Source organism: Oncorhynchus mykiss, chromosome 30 (genome assembly GCF_013265735.2).
Source record: "Oncorhynchus mykiss isolate Arlee chromosome 30, USDA_OmykA_1.1, whole genome shotgun sequence".
Taxonomy (NCBI): domain Eukaryota; kingdom Metazoa; phylum Chordata; class Actinopteri; order Salmoniformes; family Salmonidae; genus Oncorhynchus; species Oncorhynchus mykiss.
Window position 1 is genome coordinate 26,823,085 of NC_050570.1, and position 20,297 is coordinate 26,843,381.

Below are 20,297 nucleotides of genomic sequence, written 5' to 3' on the forward strand. Positions count from 1 at the left end.
TCTACACCAGTGGTCACCAACCTTTGAGTCAAGATCGCTTTCACATTCAAAAAGCAAGCCAAGATCTACCACTCAATTTTTTTACATGACTTATAATGTAACAACCTAATAAAAAGAGCTCTGCGGGAATGAGGTTTCTGCTGTAGGCCTAATACATTATCACAACTTGAGCTTTGATAACATATCGGTTTTTGTAGCACTTGCAAGGCACAGCTGAGCATAAATTATATGGTACAGCACTTGCATCTGATGGCCATGGTGCTTTCAAGACAGCTGGGAACTCGAGAGAGAAAAAAAAACAAGGTCAAATCATGACGTCTGTGATCTTGAGGTCGGAGCTCTAGAAAGATGCGAGTTTCCGACTAGGAATTCCGAGTTGGATGACCGTTCAAAACCATTTCCCCCAGTCGGATCTCGTTTTTCCAGAGTAGTTGTCTTGAACAGAGCATTATTCTCAGGGGAGGGAGGAAGAGAGCCGCAGCGGGTCCGCCTTTCACGGTCACTGCTTTCCCCTTCCTTTCCTCCGGTGAGACTGACCAAAGAGACACCGCCTTCCACCTGATGGCGAAACTCGAGTCGCGCCACATCTGCCTCATGCACAAATTCATGCGGTTCCTATGACCAGAGAAAGTGAAATACTCCTCCATATTAAAATAGACACGAAGCTAATAATAATGATAACTCATTGCAGCGCGAGTGGAAAAAGGGAGAAGAGCGTTTTATAATAGTGTTCAATCAAAGCCGGGTTGCCAGTGCTGAATAAAACTCACTCATACAAACTGCAGTGCTGCTGCATTATTCTACAGTCTCTCCGTGGTCGTGGTTTTAAAGCTTATTCAATCTTACCTAGGCTAGTATCAAACTTTTTGACTGTGGCCGGGGAGGCTCTGTACGGTAATTTGAGCTATTCGATTGCCAGCATATTAGGCACACTCGATTTAGCAACAGATCTCCCGGTCCGCTTGAATCAAGTGCACCTACCACCAACAGCGCAACACGCACAAAATCAGGCCTGGCTTTTCCACAGAAATGCTTGGTGACCACTGATCTACACAGACTGAAGTGGATTCAACAAATTACATCAATACCTGGTCAGTCTGTCATGGAATGAGCAGGTGTTCATAATGTTTTGTACCCTCAGTATGTAAGTATCTCTCAAAAATGGGATATGCCATTTTATTAAGTACACCACCCAGTTCACAAAAATGTATCACTTCTACAGACATGGAGTCACATGGCTGTGGCTTGTTATATAAAACAGGCATTCAGTTACTATTTATATCGAACGTTAGAATATGCAAAACAAGTGACTTTAAGCGAAGTATGATCGGTGCCATGCCCCGGGTCCAGTATCTCAGAAACGGCCGTCCTCCTGGGCTTTTCACGCACAACAGTGTCTAAGGTTTACAGAGAATGGTGGGAGAAACAAATAACATCCAGTCAGCAGCAGCCCTGTGGGTGAAAACAGCTCGTTTGATGAGAGGTCGAAGGAGAATGGTAAGAATCGTGCAAGCCAACAGGTGGGTCAGAAAACAAACTCGTCGATCCTTGTCACGGATGGGCTATTGCAGCAGACCACCACACCAGGTTCCATTCCTATCAGCTAAAAACAAGAAGTGGCTCAGGTGGGTACGTGTTAACCAACACTGAACAACCGAGGAGTGGAAAAACATCCCCTGGAATATGTCAGCGAGTTCAGTTTACTTGAGTGGCCTGCGCAGCCCCCAGACCTCAACCCATTAGAGCATATGAGATGAGATGGATGTTCGCAGCATGAATGTACTGCCGTCCAATTTGCAGAAACTGCATGGCGCCATCACATTAGCATGAACCAACATCACTGTGGAATCTTTGACACCTTGTAGAATCCCCTGAAGAATTCAGGCTGTTCTGGAGACAAAGGTCGGTCCAACCGGTACTAGATGAGAGTACACATACGTGGGTATTGTCTTGCATGTATAGTGTCATACACAGACAAAAACAGACTACGCTCTCAGAATAGAGATGTGATGACAGAACTGCTGCACAGGACAAATGACAAGGAAACAAATGACAAGGAAACAAATGACAAGGAAACAAATGGAAAGAAGAGGTTTAGTGTCTTTTCTGACTAACTGGCCCAACAGAGGTCTACAATTCCCTCAGCGAAACACACACTACTGCAAATACACACAACAAACCAATAACTCCAGAGGGAGGGAAGGAAAGAGAGAGATACAAATGATTCTACATTTAATAACAAACCGAACAGACCACCATCATGGTACCAGAACAGACCAGAGAAACACAGACACACTAGCATGCATCAGATCAGCAAGAGCCCAGCCCTCACTGGCCCCAGCAGAACAAGAGACACAGACAGGACTCTGGAACACTATATACTGTAAACCATTTGACAATTGGTTAAGGGAGATTTGTTCCAGTGTTCTGTCATTATATTCCCTCTCCTCCTGTATCTTTAGTTATATTAGTCAGAACTCAAATCTCATTGGCACATAAACTACAGTACTGTATGTCTTCTCCTGGCCAATCCCTGGCAAGCTCCTGTCAGTCAGTCCTCTACACACAGGAGTGTACACACACACACAGAAACAGTCTGCTTACCATTCCGTTTCTGCAAACAAAAACAGCCACCAAGCTAGAAACAACGTGTGTTAAGGCACCTGGAGAAAGGTTCACTACAGATACACTTCCCTCCCTCCTGCTCCGTCAGGTAGCATCAATGCTAACTAATCCACAGAACAATATTGCCAGTCAGAGAGAGAGGGAGAGTGGAGGCTCTCTCTCTATGACCTCTCATCACCTAAAATCTCTTGTCAGTATATAATTCTCAAACATCAGCAGTGCTTCAATACTCAATATTCAGTACCACACAGAGCCTCTAAAACAACCTCTTTAAAATAAATAAGAATATGATATCTAAATAATAATAACAATCCTCTCTTTAACTTCATTTGTTGTATGTTACGATCAACAGCTGCTACACTACTCAAAGTGATAGTAATATAAATATATATGATAAATATGGATAACAAAATCTGTGTCGTTACAAAAACCATATAAAACCATATATAAAATGCTCAGTGTGTTTGTTCCAAAGTGATGGCTATTCTGGAGCTGATTGGAGGTTGAGAGTAGATTGGAGGCGCCGCTTATCTGTAAACAAACATTATTGCTGCATTCACATGCTAGTCGGAACTAGGAAACTCAGAAATGTCCGACATGCTAACTGGTTGAACGCTGCACGTGCATAACTGCAACCAGTTAGAAATGTCAGTTTCCTAGTTTCGACTAGCACGTGAACGCGCCATATGGGAGCTACAGTAGGATTTGACTTAACATGACTTTGTCCCAACAAGTGAGACCTCTAACCTTTCCCACGGCCAGACTGGCTCTAGACCAGGGATGGGCAACTAGTGTCGCGCGGGTCGCATGGCCACTTTTGTAGGACCGCAGATCAATTTCTTCCGCTGTCAAGAATAAACTAAACATTTTATAAATCGCCAAATTTTGCTTAGGGCCTCCAAAACGTTGACTGCATGTGTGTGTATGGATGTGGGTAAGCAGTCCCGCGAGCCACCGCACCCCCCTAATGATGAGTTCTGATTTTTTGAGGCCCCTACCCCCATCAAAGTTGCCCATCCCTGCTATAGACAGACAGGAAATCTAATCAAAGATCTACAATCAGTTTATCTTGCCTAGCCCAAACCTACAACACCAGGAGGGAACAACTGACCCTAGATCTGTGGTTAGAGGCGTGTTCTGCAGTACTTGGAGAATTAGGTCAGGATCACACCAATATAAAACTGTCTAAATAGGCTCAGGGCAGTGTTCTGTTTCAGATGGTTATGCAGGCGGTAGCTGGAGTTTTCCGGACTATATGACATTGACCAGGAAAAACTCCAGGCCCCTAGTTACACAGCAGGGGTTTACCCTCTCTAGCGGGCCAGCGTGGTGATGAGACTGGCACACATCTCAAAGAAGTCCATAGTGTGGCTGCCCTGGCGCGGGGTGGGGGTGGAGGTGGTGAGGAGGGCAGCGCTGGAGCACAGCGACCCAGGCAGAGAGGAGCTGAGCTTGGGGAGATCCACGGCAGGACAGGCTGAGTCCACACTGAGTCTGGGTCTGTGGAGCCCTGCAGTGGAGCCTGACCTCTGGGGGGTGGAAGAGCCCGACTTAAACCCTACTGCGTCCATGATGTCATCTGGGGGAGGAGAGATTAGTGTTTGTTTTCGTCATTACTCATCTTCTGCACTCAGTAATACGTTGTAAAAAAAGAGGAAACTCTCTAAATTCTGCTGTCAGAATTAACCAGATATCAAAAAGTCTGTTTCCTGTTATAAATATGTTGTGTAGCTGGCGTACCATCGATGCTTTTGAAGTCCAGCAGGTAGGATCTGTTGTCTACTTGGTACAGCTGGAGACACATCTTCACCAGGTTGCCTGTTACTGGGTTCTTCCTCCGAACACGCAGGTGGTACGGGTTCACCACCTAAACATAACACACATTAAAAGAAATCCCAGAAATCGCTCTGCCATTTCCTGGTTGCGAAAAGTTCGCTTAATTTATGTTTATGTGACAAAACAATGTATAGTGTACAAGGATCATTGTACCATCTAAACCGCTGTTAAATATATTTTCCATAACCAATAACATTGTATTTTAAGCTGTTTGAAGACTGTGTACAAAACCGAAAGTTTTTAAAAAAGGCACAAAAAAAACAACACATTTGAGACCAGGAAGCATAGAAATAGCACACATAGAACCGATCTACCACTTTTAGACTTGCTTTCGAAGAGGATGACAGATCAATAATTTCTATGTGAATTTGGTTGGGTTGCCTAAAATGTTACATATTGCAGTTAACATGTACACACACACCTTACAGTGATATAAACTCAGCAAAAAAATAAACGTCCTCTCACTGTCAACTGCATTTATTTTCAGCAAACTTAACATGTGTAAATATTTGTATGAACAACAAGATTCAACAACAGACATAAACTGAACAAGTTCCACAGACACATGACTAACAGAAATGGAATAATGTGTCTGAACAAAAGGGGGGGGGGGGGGGTCAAAATCAAAAGTAAAACAGTCAGTACTGCAGTGCATCTCCTCCTCATGGACTGCACCAGATTTGACAGTTCTTGCTGTGAGATGTTACCCCAGTCTTCCACCAAGGCACCTGCAAGTTCCCTGACATTTCTGGGGGGAATGGCCTAGCCCCTCACCCCCCGGTCCAACAGGTCTCAGACATGCTAAATGGGATTGAGATCCGGGCTCGTCGCTGGCCATGGTAGAACACTGACATTCCTGTCTTGCAGGAAATCACACACAGAACGAGCAGTATGGCTGGTGGCATTGTCATGCCGGAGGGTCATGTCAGGATGAACCTACGGGAAGGGTACCAAATGAGGGAGGAGGATGTCTTCCCTGTAACGCACAGCGTTGAGATTGCCTGCAATGACAACAAGTTCAGTCCGATGATGCTGTGACACACCGCCCCAGATCATGACGGACCCTCCACCTCCAAATTGATCCCGCTCCAGAGTACAGGCCTCGGTGTAACGCTCATTCCTTTGACAATAAACGCGAATCCGACCATCACCCCTGGTGAGAAAAAAACGAGACTCGCCAGTCCTGTCTTGTCCAGCGACGGTAGGTTTGTGCCCATAAGCAACGTTGTTGCCGGTGATGTCTGGTGAGGCCCTGCCTTACATCAGGCCTACAAGCCCTCAGTCCAGCCTCTCTCTGCCTATTACAGACAGTCTGAGCACTGATGGAGGGATTGTGCGTTCCTGGTGTAACTCGGGTAGTTGTTGTTGCTATCCTGTACCTGTCCCGCAGGTGTAATGTTCGGATGTAGCGATCCTGTGCAAATGTTGTTACATGTGGTCTGCCACTGCGAGGACGATCAGCGGTCCGTCCTGTCTCCCTGTAGCGCTGTCTTCGGCGTCTCACAGTACGGACATGGCAATTTATTGCCCTGGCCACATCTGCAGTCTTAATACCTCCTTGAAGCGTGCGTAAGGCACATTCACGCAGATGAGCAGGGACCCTGGGCATCTTTCTTTTGGTGTTTTTCATAGTCAGTAGAAAGGCCTCTTAGGTGTCCTAAGTTTTCATAACTGTGACCTTAATTGCCTACTGTCTTTAAGCTGTTAGTATCTTAATGACTGTACCACAGGTGCATGTTCATTAATTGTTAATGGTTCATTTAACAAGCATGGGAAACAGGGTTTAAACCCTTTACAATGAAGATCTGTGTTATTAGTTATTTGGATTTTTACTAATTATCTTTGAAAGAAGGTCCTGAAAAAGGGACGTTTCTTTTTTTGCTGAGTATATATACAGACACACAAAGCATTCGAAAAGTATTCTGACTTTTTGCACATTTTGTTACATTACAGCCTTGTTCTTAAATGTATTAAATACATTTTCCCCCTCATCAATCTACACACAATATCCCATGACAAAGCAAAAACAGGTTTGAACATTTTGCAAATGTATTATTATTACTGAAATATCACATAAGTATTCAGACCCTTTACTCAGTACTTTATTGAAGCACCTTTGGCAGCAATTACAGCCTTAAGTCTTCTTGGGTATGACGCTACAAGCATGACATACCTGTATTTGGGGAGATCCTCCCATTCTTCCCTGCAGATCCTCTCAAGCTCTGTCAGGTTGGATGTGGAGCGTCGCTGCAAAGCTATTTTCATGTCTCTCCAGAGATACTAGATCGGGTTCAAGTCCAGGCTCCGGCTGGGCCACTCAAGGAAATTCAGAGACATGTCCAGAAGCCACTCTTGCGTTGTCTTGGCTGCGTGCTTAGGGTCGTTGTCCTGTTGGAAGGTGAACCTTCATCCCAGTCTGAGGTCCTGAGCGCTCTGGAGCAGGTTTCCATCAAGGATCTCTCTGTACTTTGCTCCATTGATCTTCTCCTCAATCCTGACTAGTCTCCCAGTCCCTGCCGCTGAAAAACATCCCCACAGCATGGTGCTGGCACCACCATGCTTCACCATAGGGATGGTATTGGCCAGGTGATGTGCGGTGCCTGGTTTCCTCCAGATGTGACGCATGGCATTCAGGCCAAATAGTTCAATCTTGGTTTCATCAGACCATAGAATCGTGTTTCTCATGGTCAGAGTCCTTTAGGCTTGAAAATAAGGGAGCCGCACACTCTAGGAGCTCAAATGCAAAAATGTAATTACCAACGTTTCGACAGCCAAGCTGTCTTCATCAGGGTATAATCACAAACACTGCGGGAGGACTCGTTTATATAGTGTCAAAAGACACAGGTGTCTGTAATCATGGCCAAGAGTGGCCTAATATCATTAGTTAATAATCAAATATTAAAATGTCATACAAAGAACAACATACAAACAACAAATGGATAGCATACGATCATAGATTAATTTGTCTACACAAGCTTACAAACAATTACAATGGCAAAGTTACAATAATCACAAGAATGGCTTCAGATCAAAGTCTACGTTGAGACCGAAGGGCGCAAAGGTCTTTAAATTAAAGATCCAGGCAGCCTCTCATTTTAACAGTAAATTATCAAGGTCACCCCCTCTCCAAGGGAGGGTGACATGTGCGATGCCAATATAACGCAGAGACGAAATCGAGTGGCCTGCCTCCAAGAAGTGGGCCGCAACTGGATAAGCAAGATATTGAGCCCTGCCCATGTCTCTTTGCTTAATAAAGGGTTATCTTTTGTGCCTACAACCCAGTGCAACGATGTTGATGTTAAGGTAGACATGTTTAAGTTTAGAAACATCCGTTTAAGGGAATACTTTAGCTCCTCTAATTCTGACACTTCTATTGAACCAGTAGGTTGCTCTCCTGCACATACTCCGACTCCTTTTAGAAGCAAGAGTTATTTTATACCTCCAGCCAATCACAATCACTCTATCGAGACATATTGCCGACTTGTGGAAAATGATGTTGGTCTTCTCTTTAAGAATAAACAGGGATCCAAATCTTTCCATAATTTACCCAAGAATGAAAAACAAGCTTTGCCTGATTTACAATCCGATACGTCAGTCCTTATTTGTCCCGCTGATAAGGGTGGGTCGGTTGTACTCATGGATAGGACAGTTTATGTAAATGAGGGTCATAGACAGCTGCTTGACAACACCTTTTACAAGAAACTCAGAAGTGACCCCACTTGCCAATTTCAGAATACTATCTTTACTGTCCTAGATGGGTATTTAAGTTCTGGTCAGATAACCAAAAAAATAACATGCTTTTTTGGCTATTCAACACCCTAAAATTGCCACTTTCTAGACTTTGCCGAAATTACACAAGAATGTTACACAACCTCCAGGGCTCCCTATTGTAGCGGGCATTGATGCAGTAACGGCCCCTCTATCTACTTTTGTTGACTTTTTTATTCGACCACTCGCAGAACAGCTCCCCTCCTTTGTAAAGGACACCAGCAGTATGATCTCTATCATTGAATCTCTTGATCCTCTCCCTGAGAATACCTTGTTAGTTACTTTTTATGTTGAGTCATTATACACATATATTCCACACGAGGGCGGTATTGAAGCTATGGAACATTTTCTTCTGCAACGTGACCCTAATGAACTACCTTCCAGTGCATGCATTGAAACATTGGCTGAAATAGTACTCACACATAACTATTTCATGTTTCTAAATGATTTCTTTATTCAGACGAAAGGTACTGCTATGGGATCCCCCATGGCTCCTAACTATGCTAATTTGTATGTGGGTTACATGGAGAAATTAAGGGAATTGTTCACAAACATTGGCACATCCTAAAATCCGATGATAGTCTCGGTAATGTGTTTTCGGACCTTCCCTTGGTCGTATTCTCGCGGGGCAGAAATCTCAGAGACCAATTGGTAAACTCTGATTTACCACCCCAAGATATTCCTGAACAACATCTATTTGCACCCCTACTGGATGGAAATTACAAGTGTAATGGCTGTGCTCAATGCAATGGCACTTATAAATGTAGATCCTTCAAACACCCCCGAAATAGGGAAACAAATCCCAATAAAATGTGTTATTACGTACTCCACTAAGGCAGTTATTTATCTTATAACTTGTCCTTGTGGTAAAAATTATGTAGGTAAAACAAAGCGCGAATTAAAAGTACGTATCTCAGAGCATCGTAGCACCATTAGGTGTAAAAACTTTACTTATCCAGTTGCGGCTCACTTCTTGGAGGCAGGCCACTCGATTTAGTCTCTGCGTTATATTGGCATCGAACATGTCACCCTCCCTAGGAGAGGGGGTGAACTTGATAATTTAATTGTTAAAACGAGAGGCTGCCTGGATCTTTAATTTAAAGACCTTTGCGCCCTTCGGTCTCAACGTAGACTTTGATCTGAAGCCATTCTTGTGATTATTGTAACTTTGCCATTGTAATTGTTTGTAAACTTGTGTAGTCAAATTAATCTATGATCGTATGCTATCCATTTGTTGTTTGTATGCTGTTCTTTGTATGACATTTTAATATTTGATTATTAACCAATGATATTAGGCCACTCTTGGCCATGATTACAGACACCTGTGTCTTTTGACACTATATAAACGAGTCCTCCCGCAGTGTTTGTGATCATACCCTGATGAAGACAGCTTGGCTGTCGAAACGTTGGTAATTACATTTTTGCATTTGAGCTCCTAGAGTGTGCAGCTCTCTTTTATTTTCAAGTTTTCTACTCCGCTAGCCAGCACCTCGTCTTAATAGGTGTGCGTTTCTTTTTCTTCCAGAGTCCTTTAGGCACCTTTTGGCAAACTCCAACCGGGCAGTCATGTGCCTTTTACTGAGGAGTGGCTTCCATCTGGCCACTCTACCATAAAGGCCTGCTTGGTGGAATGCTGCAGAGATGGTTGACCTTCTGGAATATTCTCCCATCGCCACAGAGGAACTCTAGAGCTCTTTCAGAGTGACCATCGGGTTCTTGGTCACCTCCCTGACCCAGGCCCTTCTCCCCCGATTGCTCAGTTTGACTGGACGGCCAGCTCTAGAAAGAGTCTTGGTGGTTCTTAACTTCTTCCTTTTAAGAATGATGGAGGCCACTGTGATCGTGAAGACCTTCAATGCTGCAGAAATGTTTTGGTACCCTTCCCCAGATCTGTGCTTCGACACAATCCTGTCTCAGAGCTCTGCGGACAATACCTTAGAGCTCATGGCTTGGTTTTGGCTCTGACATGCAGTGTTAACTTATATAGACAGGCTTATGCCTTTCCAAATCATGTCCAATTAATTGAATTTGCCACAGGTGGACTCCAATGAAGTTGTAGAAACATCTCGAGGATGATCAATGGAAACAGGATGCACCAGAGCTCAATTTCGAGTCTCATAGCAAAGGGTCTGAATACTTCTGTAAATAAGATATTTCTGTTTTTTATTTTTAAGAAATTAGCAAAAATGTCAAAAAAAACATTTTCGCTGTGTCATTATGAGGTATTGTGTGTAGATTGATGAGAATAAAAAAAATGTTTGATCAATTTCAGAATAAGGCTGTAACATAACAAAATGTGGGAAAAGTCAAGGGGTCTGAATAATTTCCGATTGCTTTCCACACACCGCGCCTCACCTTCCAGTCATACTGTAGCTGTCTCATAGCCCTGTAGACCTCAGCCATGATGTCATAGGGTCTGCTCTGACTCCTGATGCCCAGGTGCCACTTGGCTTTCTTCACTGCCAGGGGTTTGGCTCTGGTGGTGTTCAGGGCATCCAGCGGGCAGCGCGCCTGCAGACAGAGCGGAGAGAATCTTTATTACCCCAACAAGCAGTCATAAATACATGAGGACAAGACTTCATGCAAAACTATACTGCCAATGTTGCATTTGCTACACTGGTATCGCGGGAGAAGTACATCATCAAGTGTTTACACTTCAGAGATCTTGTATCCGATTGTATATACTGTGAACATAGTACATAGAATAGAACCATGTAGAAATCATTGCCTTGGGGCTGTCTACCAGCAGGGGGGGCATCCTCTCTGGGTGTGGTTTGACCCCGGGGGGCAGTGACATGCCATCCTCCATGAAGGAGCCCTGGGGAGGGCTAGAGGCCAGGTAGAACTCACTGGCCTGGGTCATGATGCGCCGGTTGTCTATGATCAGATGGTACGCTACCGCTAGCTGGTCCTGGAAAGAGACGGAGGGAGAGAGTAAGAGAGAGGGGGAGAGAAGAGGGGGAGTGCGTACTATATGACTAAGCGTGTGAGCGTACATGCCTGTGTTGCGTGCATACCTGAGGGTCTCCGCTGTACAGGCTGGACATCACCTCAGACTCGGTGCTCTCAAACTTATCACACACCTCTCGGACTGCCTCCTCATCCAGAATGGTGGAGTCATAGGAAGGGTCCTCAGGAAACAGGTAGCCTGGCAGGTCCTGCTTAAACCACTCATGTTCCCTACACATACACACGTGTGAACGTTCACACACACACACACACACACACACACACACACACACACACACTCCATTATTCTTCTATTTTTTTGCTCTGGACCAACCTTCAACCACCACAAACAAGCTTTTGGTTAGGTTAGCCAATTCTATTAAATCACATTAAAAACATGAGCATAATCATCAGTAGGGAAGGTTAGAGGTCACCTAATGTCTTTAATGGTAGCCCTCTTGAGCGGGTCGACCTGCAGCATGAGCAGCAGCAGGGAAGCGACGGGCCGAGTGAGGTATTCTGGCATATAGAACACGCCCCCTCTAATCTTCTTAAACAGTGTGGGAACGTGTTCGTCATCAAAGGGCAGAGTCCCACACAGCAACGCATACAGGATCACCCCACTGCTCCATATGTCCACCTCAGGACCAGCGTATAACCTGTGCACAAAGCAAAGAATACACGATCACACCACAACATGTAGCCTATAGTATCAACCTAAGGATCTGCATACAGCCTAAACACACACACGCACCTTCCGGAGATTACTTCAGGAGCTGCGTAGTTGGGAGATCCACAGCTGGTCCTCAGGAACTCCCCGTCTGACATCATGTTTGACAACCCTGACGACCAGAGCAAATCAGTTTTTCAGCATTATCTTCAAATGCCAACCTTACCTAACCTTACTGTCCAAACAAACACAAGTTACTATATTCTGTCTTCCCTCTCCCACCTCTCTCTCCCTTCCCCCCTCTCCCACCTCTCTCTCTCCCCCCTCTCCCTTCCTCTCTCTCTCCCTCCCCCTCTCTCCCTTCCCCTCTCTCTCCCTCCCCCTCTCTCCCACCTCTCTCTCCCACCTCTCTCTCTCCCTTCCCCTCTCTCCCACCTCGTCTCCAGTTTAAGGTGTCGGTATATTCTAAAACACAAGTGGTTTGGTTTGACATTCACTACTACGTCTTTGTGGACAACTCAATTTGTTACGTATGTATGTATGTATGTATGTATGTGTGTATGTGTATGTGTGTTCTCTATCGTGCATGTGTGTGTAGTGTACCAAAGTCAGCTATTTTGGCATTCTTGGAATGGTCCAGCAGTACATTCTCAGGTTTGAGGTCTCTGTGCACCACCATGTGTCTGTGGCAGTAGTCTACACCGGAGATAATCTGCTGGAACAACCGACGAGCCTCTTTGTCCTCTACCTACACACAACATGAGGTACAGATTAAGAGGTTAGGAGATTATTCCTTTCTAATGTGACTACATGCTTTCACTATGAAAAAAGGCACCATAAAATGGCCTGTGTCTACATCAATCAATCGGACAACTGCAGGACAGGAGTGTGCTACTCACCAGATGGCTTGTTCGCTTGTTTGATTTGTTTGTGGATCTATCGTAAGGTCCGGAATGATATATCCATATTTTGTTTCGTTGTGTTTTGATAGCTCCTTTTGTTTGGATATTCGGCCCGGCTGGGAAGCTTCAATTGCTGGAGAACACTGAATCCAGCAAATATATATTTGAGGATCAACCATCCATCCATTCTTAAGTAGGAAATATCCTCACTGGATAACGCTGAATAGTTTTGTTGATATATTTCAATGTTAAACAAATTACTTTAATCAATCATTAACACTACAATTAAAATGGCTGCTGTAGTTGTGGCTATTTCCAGCAATGCAAAAACTGATGTCAAGGAAAATGAGACCTGGAGCGAGGTTGTGGGTGGAAATGCCCCAAAGGAGACTGTTTTACCTCGTTTTTTCATGGAGAGAGAAATCCTGACAGAGGATTTAGCCAACCCCATTAAGGAGGAGGAGCTCCACCACAGGTCTCATACAGGAAATGAATCCAAACCACTTGAGGTCAGTACAGAGAGTATGTGCACTCTGGCGTATATATATTCTCAGTAAGGATGCAAGGGCAATGCTTCTGATAAGAGGAATAACAGTCAGAGGAAAACATGTGTTCAAAGAGAATGATCCGTTCAGGTTGAAGTTACGCATGTCTGACCAGAACTCCATTCAAGTTACAGTTAAAGAACTACCTGAATCAGCAGATGATAGTGTTGTGACTGGGTTCCTGGCTGAAGCTGGATGTAAGGTGGTGGGGAGAGTGATGAGGCGCATGATAAGATACAAGGGTCAACTTACAATCTGCTCCAATGGAGATCGTTTTGTGTATGTTGAAGCAGCACCCATCATTCCTATAACACGGTCTGTAAAGACGGGCCGTCACTGGATCAAAGTATGCCACAATCAGCACGCCGGAAGGGCTCAGGAGATGGTAGAGTACAGTGCTACTACACTGGACAACATAAGGTGCATAGAGGACATGTTTTCACACGATGTGCAGGACAACAATCCAGTCCCCATGAGTAGGGCAGACGTATCACATATCTCAGCTGAAATGACTGAACGTGAGACTGAGGTTGAAGAGGATAATTCCTCGGCTGAATGAAACATTGGAGTTGGTACCTGGTGAGCCAGAGTCCACAACAGTGACCTCTCATTCCAAGACAAAGAAGAAGAAAAATGCTCAAAATGAAGCTGGGAAAGTGGCTACTGAGACCAGTGACAATCATAACCCAATAGAAAACCTGGAGGCTAACAAGGGACCCCGAAGGCGGTGCAACTCTCTGGGGAATACAAAAAGGCAGCCAAACATCAACGCTGGCCTTCATTCAAACAATCCGGAATCAACATACACCCAAGCAGCCCAGGGTACCAAGCTCCCCATCAGAGTCTGGAGAAAAAAAGTCTGATATGGAGGATGTAATTCTGGGAGGTGGAGAAAAGTTCCCCTAATTAGCCATCCAGGCCGAAATCATTGATGAAGGATTGAAATCATCTATATTTGAGTAACCTATATTATCTGGTTCACATTCTGTGTATGTGAGCATAACTTCTGTCGCTAACATGGCTTTTCAAAAGAATGAGCAATCTGCTGTTGATTTCATTTTTCATTTTGTCCCCCCCAAAAAAAAAAACTTGCAGGAAAAAGCTCAAAGAGATCACAGATTATTTCAACCTGACTCAAATAATACAAGATCCAACCAGAGTAACACAGTCATCCCAGATTCAAATTGATCTGGTGTTTATTAACAGACCTGATCAAATAATTAAGTCTAGTAACTTACTAACGGGTATAACTCACCACAATGTTACATTGGTGATTAGAAAGCTCACTAACAAGAGATGTAAGAACCATATTAATACGCAACAGTACGTTTAAAAAAATGCAGAAAAGTGAGCAGAGTAACTACGATGTCAAATTGACTGGTCTGATCTGTAAGCGATGAAGACCCAGAGTCTGGATACAGAACATTTCTGTCAGCTATTGACAAAGTGGATACCTCTTTTACTAGGAAATTTCAACATAAGCCAAGACGGAAAAGATGGCTCAACGAGGACCTCTGGAGAACGGGATTTCTCCTTGAAAAAAAGCACTGAAGTCTGGTTAGAATGATGACAGACATATATTTACATCACTGAGAAATAAGGTGGTTAGGAATATTAAAAAAAGCAAAAGCAGAGCTCTTTCTTAAAGTGATCAATGAAGCAAAAGGAAATGGCAAAGTGATTTGGGAAAATCTCAATCTACCAGGGAGAGGAGCTGAAAAAAGTCAAAAAAACATCCTGAATTAAAAGGTTCATGGGATTCTAATTTAAGACTCCAATTTCATATCCACCACCTTTAACAATTTTTTTCTGACTCTGTCTCAAAGATTTTCAACCAAGACCACAGTTCTCACTCCCATAGATAATAATAAACCAATATTCAGAATTCCTGAAATCTCAACGTCAGCATTGGACAGCATTATTAGCTTCTTCAGAAGCTCTAGAACAAAATGTGTATTTGGTCTAGACACTGTGTTCCTTAAGAGACACAAATATTATCTGATTACCCCTACTGTACATCTAGTTAGTCTGTCCATCAAATATGCGTTCTTCCCCAATGCTTGGAAGTCTGCTGCAGTGATACCTGTTTAAAATCTGGTGACCCAACACTGGTGGAAAAATATCAACCTAAGCATTCTTCCAGTGCTATCAAAAGGAGCTGAAAGACAGGTGGCTGATCATCTGACTGATCACCTCATTCAGGGCAACTCCATACATCAAATGTCATTTGGATTCAGAACTAACCATTCTACCGAAACAGCCAATTGCTATTTTCTGGAGTGCATTAAATCTAAACTGGAAAATAGGTGGTGAAGTCGGCGCCGTCTTTTTGGATCTTAAAAAGCCCTTTGATAGTGTTGTTGTTGTCGTTAGAATGATATATGATATATTATTGGACGTAATGTATTTGTATTGTTTTAGTGAGTATTTGTATATTGGCTGTGTAAAAGCCCTTACCTGCCCAGGGACTACGGGTGCAAATGATCTTTTGGCTAACCCCGGCACATTTACATGGGTGTTGCATTATTGTTATATTGATTCATGTGCATTGTCCCCTGTAAATAAATCAAACAAACAAACAACCAGACAGTCAGTCATTCAGTAAGTCAGTCAGAGACAGATAGACAGCCATTCAGACAGTCAGTCATTCAGTAAGTCAGTCAGAGACAGATAGACAGCCATTCAGACAGTCAGTCATTCAGTAATTCAGTCAGAGACAGATAGACAGCCATTCAGACAGTCAGTCATTCAGTAAGTCAGTCAGAGACAGATAGACAGCCATTCAGACAGTCAGTCATTCAGTAAGTCAGAGGTATGTCTCACCCTTCCGTGTTTGCAGATGTAGTCAAACAGCTCTCCTCCTGAGACATACTCCATCACCATGAAGAAATCTGTAGGAGTACTGATCACCTGGTACCTACACACACACACACACACATCTTACAGAAGCCAATACGTCTGCCATAGCTCACAATGTCACTGTGGCCTAACTCTAAAAATAACATGAAAAGAGAGACACCTGGAAAGGGATTTACCCAAATAGGAATTATAAACTTGTATCATCTTCTTAACCAGTTTTCTGCTAACCGGAGCAAACTGATTCCTTGTGGGTGGGTGTGGGAGAGAGAGTGAGCGAGCAAGAGAGGTGGGAGACTAGAAACGTGGGAAGGGATTTACCCAAGCAGGAATTATAAACTTCCATCTTCTTAACTAGAGATTTCCGCTAAACGGAATTCGTTGTGGGAGAGAGAGGGGGGGGGCGGGCTCCTGAGGCCCATAGTAAACAAACCCAGTGTGTGTGGGTATGTGTGTGGGGGAGAGAGGGGGGGGGGGGGGTGCTCCTGTGGCCCATAGTAAACAAACACTGAGTGTATGTGTATGGGAGAGAGAGAGGGGGTACTTCTTAGGCCCATAATAAACAAACACAGTCTGTATGCGTTATCCTCACAGTTTGATGATGTGAGGGTGTCTGAAGAGTTTGAGGTTCTGTATCTCTCGTTTGATCTTGCCCACCACGTCCAGACTCCTGATCTTCTGTCTGTTCAGGATCTTCACTGCCACCTTATGACCTGTCAACTGGTGTTCTCCAACTACCACACACACACACACACACACACACACACACATGAACCAACTGGAATGTCCGTAGTTTGTAAAAGAGTATAATAATATGTATTATGTTCAACTGCTACAATGTAGGCTATAGGGCACAATTTGTGCTGATGGGTCAAATATTAAAAACAGTTTAGTCTTTTCCTCTGTTGCCAAGGTCACACAGACTATACTGAGGTAGGAGATAGGCTGGGGAATGTGTGATATGTATGCTACCCTCAGCTAAACTTTCATTGCCTGATAAAGAATAAAACCCTAGCTGTTTCAGAGTAGTCAACAAGACATGATTAATCACTATTTTTACATTACTGGACAAGCTATATCTATCTATTCACAACAATAAGAAACGTAGATAACAAACCTGTAAACAGGGAAAACACAAACACAGCAATTACAGCAAACCTAAAGTCATACACATAGATTACAAGGTGGATAAATCAAGTGTGTCTGTCTGATAGTCTGTCTGTACTCTGTAGCTCATGGTTAGTCAGTCTAACAATTTAGCAATATTGTCTGTAGCAACAATTATTGTTGGCTAGTTCCTTGTTACACACTGTCACACTAATGTCTCGAATCAAACACACCTCCCGCAGTGCAGGGGGGAGAGGAGGAGGGAGTCTGAATTCTACAAGGTCACGTTGAGACTGCTAGAAAATAGGAAACTTGACGAGGCGTTCTAGATTCTCATTCTGTCCATGCCATTGTATGGTTTACATAATCGGGGAACACTGGTGATGATGAGCACTATTAAGCTATAACGTTCATGTTTATTTTCATTTTAAAATGTCCTTTCCATGGCCATATAGGGCAAGTCTAAATGTCTAACGTTACTGTCACTAGCAAAGTCAACCTCCAACATTCACTGGCGGTCAGACGTTACAATTATGTGTGACCTGTTTGTTTTTACACCATCATTGTTGTCAAGGGTAATTATGCATGCTTAGCCTATCATTACTGATAAGAAGGAGTAGACAGGCTAGCTAGATATGTTGCTGGAATAATTCACCTTTCAACAAACCTAAACCACATTCTCTACATATCAACCGAGACAACAATAATCTAGCATATTCGTAACTACGCAGCCACAGCTACGCATTTTGCGTAGCTATTTAAATAGTCCGCCGCAAAGTTACAATCAATAACAACAAATGTTCCCACGACATGACTGTTGACAAGCACGCAACTTAACTCTTTACTTTGCCGAATGTGCCGACGCCCAGAGTGTCTCCTAAGAGGTAATGTCCGATCTTCACTCGGCCGCCTTCATGTTTCTGCTGTCGTTCTGCCATCTTTACCGTTCAGAACGTTACAACGCTCCGGTAGACTCGAGCTCGCTCCGGTAGACTCGAGCTTGGCTGTCTGCACGGTGCGCGAGACCGCGGTACACTAGACCTGTGCGTTCAGTTCGCTTGAACGTTTGCTACGTTGCGGAACGGTTTGTACTAAACGACACGTTTCCCCAAAACGTTCTTGAACAGACTTTGAGGTACATTTGCTAACGTTTGGTGGTTGTGGCTTGAAGCAAAGAGTAACGTTTTTAAAGGGCAGCGGCCATGCTGACAGCGTACCCCAAACGCTCCCCGTTTTTTAACTGGTGATTCAGTACAGCGCCGTTTCCGTTTAATTGAACGTCCCAGAATGTAAAAAATGTATTGAACGCGTTTCCGTTTAATTGAACGTCCCAGAATGTAAAAATGTATTGAACGCAGCCCTGGGTTTGGGAAAACCTGCACTGGACAAGGCAACATCTATCCTATCGAACACCGACTGTGTGGTTTACAGTATAGCTCCAGTTGAGTGGAGAAGGGGTGTGGGGGTTGTGTAGGTAAAAACATGCCATGAGCTTTTAAACATTCCAAACAGATGAACATTCCACATGCTATTTAGGCTCAAAGTCTGCACACTCATCAATCATCTCAGCGATTACAGTATGCTCCGTTGGCTAGAGTAGGCCTATAGCCTTAACATTTATATTGGGTCAGAATTCTATTAGAGAACAGGTCATTAATGCTATGCCTAATGTATGCCAATTCATGTGACCTGTTGTTACAGATAATGGCCTATATACTACACATCTACAGTATTATTAGTGGGCTGGATGCCTCACATTAGTGAGAGGCACAATCCCAAACACTACTGCTGTTTTTCATTATTCTTCCCCTCTAATCAGGGACTGATTCAAACATCAGTACTCTGTCCAGATTGGAGAACAGGGGTTGTTTCTGAACCGAGCAATGTATTGGTGAGAATTATTATGTTTTTATTTCCCATTTATTTAACCAGGTAGGCCAGTTGAGAACACGTTCTCATTTACAACTGTGACCTGGCCAAGATACAGCAAAGCAGTGTGACACATTCAAAAACACAGAGTTACACATGGGATAAACAAATGTACAGTCACTAACACAATAGAAAAATCTGTTCCTTTACTGGGTGTAGTTAAGTATTTCCACCACCACTAGATGTCAGACAGAGCTCAGTGCTGATCCCCTGGCCTCATTGGTGTTGATCAGTCACACACTTTCATGCCTGGGATCGCTGCCCTTCGTGTTATGTCTATCAGCCTCACAAACAGACTGAAGACAACACTACTCAACTGTCAACGACAGCCAGACAAACAGACAGACCGACCGATGAAACTCTCAATATGCAGACAGAAAAAAAGACATAGGCTTATTCTAAACTGAACTCTACACAGACAGACAATATCTATTTTGGCTTCAACAACTTTACAGTACAACGCCAGAGACCACATCATGAGGTTTGGACATAATAACTAAGAAGGTGTTGGACAGAAGAGACTATCTTTCGGGGGCCTGAATACCTCCAAATGGTGCTACACTGAGATCATTGGAGGTGTGCTGAAGGACATGAGATATTGAAGAAGGGGTTGTGTAGCATCCTTATTGCATTGCAGTGCTCGAGGCGTCACTACAGACCCGGGTTCGATCCCTGGCTGTGTCACAGCCGACTATGACCGGTAGATCCATGAGGTGGCGCACAATTGGCCCAGCGTCGTCCAGGTTAGGGGAGGGTTTGGCCGGCCGGGATGTCCTTGTCCCATTGCACTCTAGCGACTCCTTGTGGCAGACCGGTCGCCTGCAGTCTTACGGTGTTACCTCCAACACATTGGTGCGGCTAGCTTTGGGTTAAGTGAGCAGTGTGGCTTGGTAGTGTCGTGTTTTCGGAGGACGCATGACTCTTGACTTTCGCCTCTCCCGAGTCTGTAGGGGAGTTACAGCGATGGGACAAGACTGTAACTACCAATTGGGGAGAATCTTTTTTTTTTACTCTGTTCCATTTGATCCACTGTCTCATCAGCCCAGCCAGGCCAATTATTAACTCCACTATAAAAAACATATAGACTTTATCTCACATTTCTTTTCAACT

The 20,297-nt window shown here is 43.9% G+C and overlaps 1 protein-coding gene across 2 annotated transcripts; it reads right to left on the reverse strand.

Moving 5' to 3' along the window:
* Nucleotides 1-179: 179 nt before the first annotated feature.
* On the reverse strand, nucleotides 180-18,649 carry prkaa2 (protein kinase, AMP-activated, alpha 2 catalytic subunit). Of its 2 annotated transcripts, none has more exons than XM_036968699.1 (11): nucleotides 18,097-18,649; nucleotides 16,744-16,885; nucleotides 16,119-16,212; nucleotides 12,452-12,596; nucleotides 11,933-12,020; nucleotides 11,613-11,837; nucleotides 11,247-11,409; nucleotides 10,973-11,140; nucleotides 10,585-10,740; nucleotides 4,366-4,492; nucleotides 180-4,204 (listed from the first exon to the last, which is right to left on the reverse strand). In XM_036968699.1, the coding sequence occupies exons 1-11, from the start codon at nucleotides 18,194-18,196 to the stop codon at nucleotides 3,939-3,941; spliced, it is 1,674 nt and encodes a 557-aa protein (XP_036824594.1). In that variant the 5' UTR covers nucleotides 18,197-18,649; the 3' UTR covers nucleotides 180-3,938. The 2 variants fall into 2 exon arrangements, with proteins under 2 accessions (XP_036824594.1, XP_036824593.1); XM_036968698.1 differs by having other exon boundaries at nucleotides 10,958-11,140; nucleotides 18,097-18,648.
* Nucleotides 18,650-20,297: the final 1,648 nt, after the last annotated feature.